Genomic DNA, 3,921 nt, shown 5'->3' on the forward strand with positions numbered 1-3,921 from the left:
ATTCCTGAGCAGGATTCGAACCCATGACCTTCTGAATGTGAGTCCGCAGCCATAACCACTTGACCGTCTAGTGGCGGAATCTAGAATGCATGTCAAATTTAAATTTAAACCTGACATTCTGTATTGCAAAATCAGGAAGTCATTGTTGATGGTTTAAAGGCATTTGTCTCTGTTAAAAATATTTCTTTCGCCTGCATTGAACAGTTGTGAGGTAAAATAAAATTTAAAAGTAAAAACAAATATTTAATGTGGACTATTGCTGAGCAGGATTTGAACCCATGACCTTCTGAATGTGAGTCCGCAGCCATAACTACTACACCGTCTAGTGGCGGAATCTGGAATGCATGTCAAATTTAAATTTAAACCTGACATTCTGCATTGCGAAATCAGGAAGTCATTGTTGATGGTTTAAAGGCATTTGTCTGTGTTAAAAATATTTCTTTCGCCTGCATTGAACAGTTTTGAGGTAAAAATTAAAATTTAAAAGTAAAAACAAATATTTAATGTGGACTATTGCTGAGCGGGATTCGAACCCACGACCTTCTGAATGTGAGTCAGCAGCCATAACCACTTGACTGTCTAGTGGCGGAATCTGGAATGCATGTCAAACTTAAATTTAAACATGACATTCTGCATTGCGAAATCAGGAAGTCATTGTTGATGGTTTAAAGGCATTTGTCTCTGTTAGAAATATTTCTTTCGCCTGCATTGAACAGTTTTGAGGTAAAAATAAAATTTAAAAGTAAAAACAAAAATTTAATGTGGACTAATTTAAACATGACATTCTGCATTGCGAAATCAGGAAGTCATTGTTGATGGTTTAACACCCTCATCCCACAGACCCTGGTGCAGAAACTCTCCACCCGTGGTCTGAGCCCCCATAGATTGCAGACTGTCAGGATCCACAACACCATCTCCTCTTCCATCACCGTCAGCACCGGCACACCTCAGGGCTGTATGCTGAGCCCCTAATATTCTCTCTGCTGACCTAAGACTGCTCGCCGAGACACCCCAGCTGTCATTTAGTCAAGTTTGTAGCTGACACAGCAGTAGTAGGATGTATCAGCAACAATGATGATTCTGACCTAGAGAGGAAGTGGAAATAAGGTTGAAAGAACAACCTCAGCATCAATGTGGAAAACATACAAAGACATGGTGCTGGATTTCAGAAGGGACAAGCGCTTTAATGAGTGCTTTTAATTTATATAAAGTTTGACCATTTTTGATGTATTCCCTGCAGTTATTCCATAACTCCGCCCCCCTTGTGGAGATGCTGTGGAGTTTAACGTTTGTTCTAACAGGTGGTTTGACAAATGCATTATTTTAAAAAAATAATACAATGTGTTTTTCTGATTTTTCTTTTTAGAATATGTTCTCACAGCTTACAAAATCACTGGGCGTTCAAACGTCTTTTTGCTTCACTGAACATTTTTTTTGTTTGTTTTTTTAAACAGTATTGGGCCTTTTTTTCTTGTCATGTTTAATTATTTTGTTAAAATTGTACTTCCCACTACAGGCTAAGTCCTCTGCTTCACATGTGCTCCTCATCACTCCTTTCTGACAGTCACAAAAGAATGAAGAAATATGCAGAGACATACTCAAGTGCTGTCGTCTGATCCTGAGCATCGACGGTTCCCAGTCTCTGGTGAACTCCGTACAGGATCTCCTCCCCCTGAAAGCTGCTGCCGCGACCGTCCACACGGGCTACGATGATGTGCTCAGACGAAACCAGGACAGACTCCCAACTGAGGGAGAAACGATCACTGACAGCCTGACCACCAGGGGCGTCGTTGCTGTAGAGAACATTTCCATTTAGTCTGTTGCTGATTTAGCAAATGGGTTTTACCCAAGAGGTTTAGGGATGAATATTTTGATAGCAAAATTTCTACATATAGGTTTTCTCAAAAATCAAAAAAGAAAAAAACATGTAGCTGTGAAAATACACCAAATTCAAAAACTACAAAAACAATTCTGTATTAAGAAAAAGGCTAGTTCAGATCATCCTTATCCAGTGACGTGCCTTTAATTTCAATTCAATTTTAAAATTCTCTTTTTATTTCAAATTGAGACTATTTTTTTATAATAAAAAAAATCAGCATCAAAAGTTGGTACTGATCCAATTCAGACATTTTTGTTTAGAACAAATACATGTGGTTCCAATTTTCAGAGCCATTATCCCATTTGTTTAAGTAAATTGGGGCTGTTACCTTATTCCATGGCTAAATTAAATGAAGTTGTAACAAATTATTTTAATTCTTAATGTTACTCATTTTATCATTTGAGAATTTTAAACCCAGGATCCTGAGCTGCATTTCCATTTACTCTGAATTTGCACAAACTGGATTTGTGATAATAAATCAATTCTCTTATTGGAAACAGAAAAATTTGGAGCAAAACCTCAAATTTATGAAAAAAAAAAGTTTGGTGCTTGGAGGAAGTGGTTTTTGAGTCGTATTGAAATTGACTTTTTACAAAACTGCATGGAAACACTTTTTTTGAATTATTGTGCTTCTCTGTAGGAAGGGCTGCCCTGGGCCCTGCACAGCGGGCGCCACAAGAGGTCCCACAGCATCAGAGCTCATTAACAGCTGAAGTTGAAGTTTTATTAGGTTGGCTGCGTGTCATGGGGAGATGTTGGATCCACAGAGTTCCTAAAATCGCTTCATCCTCTTTTCAAGTGGCAAGCGTGGCCGCTCCCCACACGTGGTACTGGTTACACTCGCCGCGTTTCCTTTGATCGATGATGATGAGCGATAGTTCCATGGCAGAAACGTCATGTTATCAAACAGAAAAAAGGTTCAACTGCTTACTCGTTAGAACGTTTATTTTTAATACCGCTGAACAGGCTCCTCCCAGGCGCCTGTGTCTGGCTCATTGACATATAAAGAGACTGTCTATGATCAAGCTGCTCGACACGGACCGCTGTGACATCATTCAAATGCTCCCTTTTTGTGAATCACCTTCAATCACTTCTCATCCATCGCTGTGTTGTTGAATGACTTATCGTGTGAGTTGGTTTATGTTTATTCACATAAATAAGATTAAATGGAAACAATGTCATTGCAATACTGCGTTTTTTTTTTTGTTTTTTTTTTACATTTCTAGAATTTCAATAAAGTTTTGTACAAGTGTGTCATGGAAACGGAGCTTATACAGTCTAGACGTAAACCTGTCTTAAGCAAAGACATGTGAAGTCAAATCTTTGTTAACATTCTGCAAGCTGTGAATCTACAGAATCTTTCCAAACATACCAGGTTGAAAACTGCAAGAGATTCAAATTGATTTTCCCTCTCTAGGAAGGTGGGATAGTGGCAGAGAATTAAAAAAAAAATACGTACAGGACCAGTAGAAGAGGATGCTTCTGCGTTTCATCCAAATCCATGGGGAGAATCAGCTCCAGCCGAAAAGCTGCAAAGTAGACCAGCAGAAACCTGTTTGTGCACTCCATGTTCAGGCCTGGACTGAACAATTCATCAGTAAAAACATCAAGCACGTAAATGACTCAAATTATTTTAGAAGTGGTTTCATTTAGCTTTAGCTTGATGGTCATTAGCCTCTGTGTTATAACTGGAACAAAATTAGTAAAGCTGAGCTTGTCTGATGCACCTAATTATTGGTTTTAGGGCTGATTTTCTATGGTCCCATGAAGAAGAGTAACACTGATTTCCATTAATAGAATCCACAGAATGTTTAACATGACTGAGCAAAGCATAACATGACAGCAACTTAATATTTATTAGAGGATTTAGTGTGTACTATGGATGGACATAGAGAATCAGTGGGATGAAAGGTGGACTACAGGCAGTGGTCAAGAACATGGTTTTAACAGTGTTGTGGATTAGAGGGAGCATGACAGACACAAGTTAAAAAAAAATTAAATCCAAGGTTAAAAAACTTTGGAAAAAAGAAAAAAGTAGAAAT

At 38.3% G+C, this 3,921-nt stretch overlaps 1 protein-coding gene across 2 annotated transcripts in view; it reads right to left on the reverse strand.

The window, feature by feature from the left end:
* Positions 1-3,921, reverse strand: part of LOC112137939 (inactive dipeptidyl peptidase 10) — an 86,023-nt gene that overhangs the window by 18,974 nt on the left and 63,128 nt on the right. The window contains exons 19-20 of one of the 2 annotated variants that reach the window (XM_024260456.2): positions 3,339-3,408; positions 1,599-1,745 (exon numbers count right to left, since the gene is read on the reverse strand). In XM_024260456.2, coding sequence (XP_024116224.1) covers positions 1,599-1,745; positions 3,339-3,408 — 217 coding nt within the window. Of the gene's footprint in view, positions 1-1,598; positions 1,794-3,338; positions 3,409-3,921 lie in introns of both variants that reach the window. The other variant, XM_024260455.2, reaches the window with a different exon arrangement.

The sequence above is a fragment of the Oryzias melastigma genome, linkage group LG21 (genome assembly GCF_002922805.2).
Source record: "Oryzias melastigma strain HK-1 linkage group LG21, ASM292280v2, whole genome shotgun sequence".
Taxonomy (NCBI): Eukaryota; Metazoa; Chordata; class Actinopteri; order Beloniformes; family Adrianichthyidae; genus Oryzias; species Oryzias melastigma.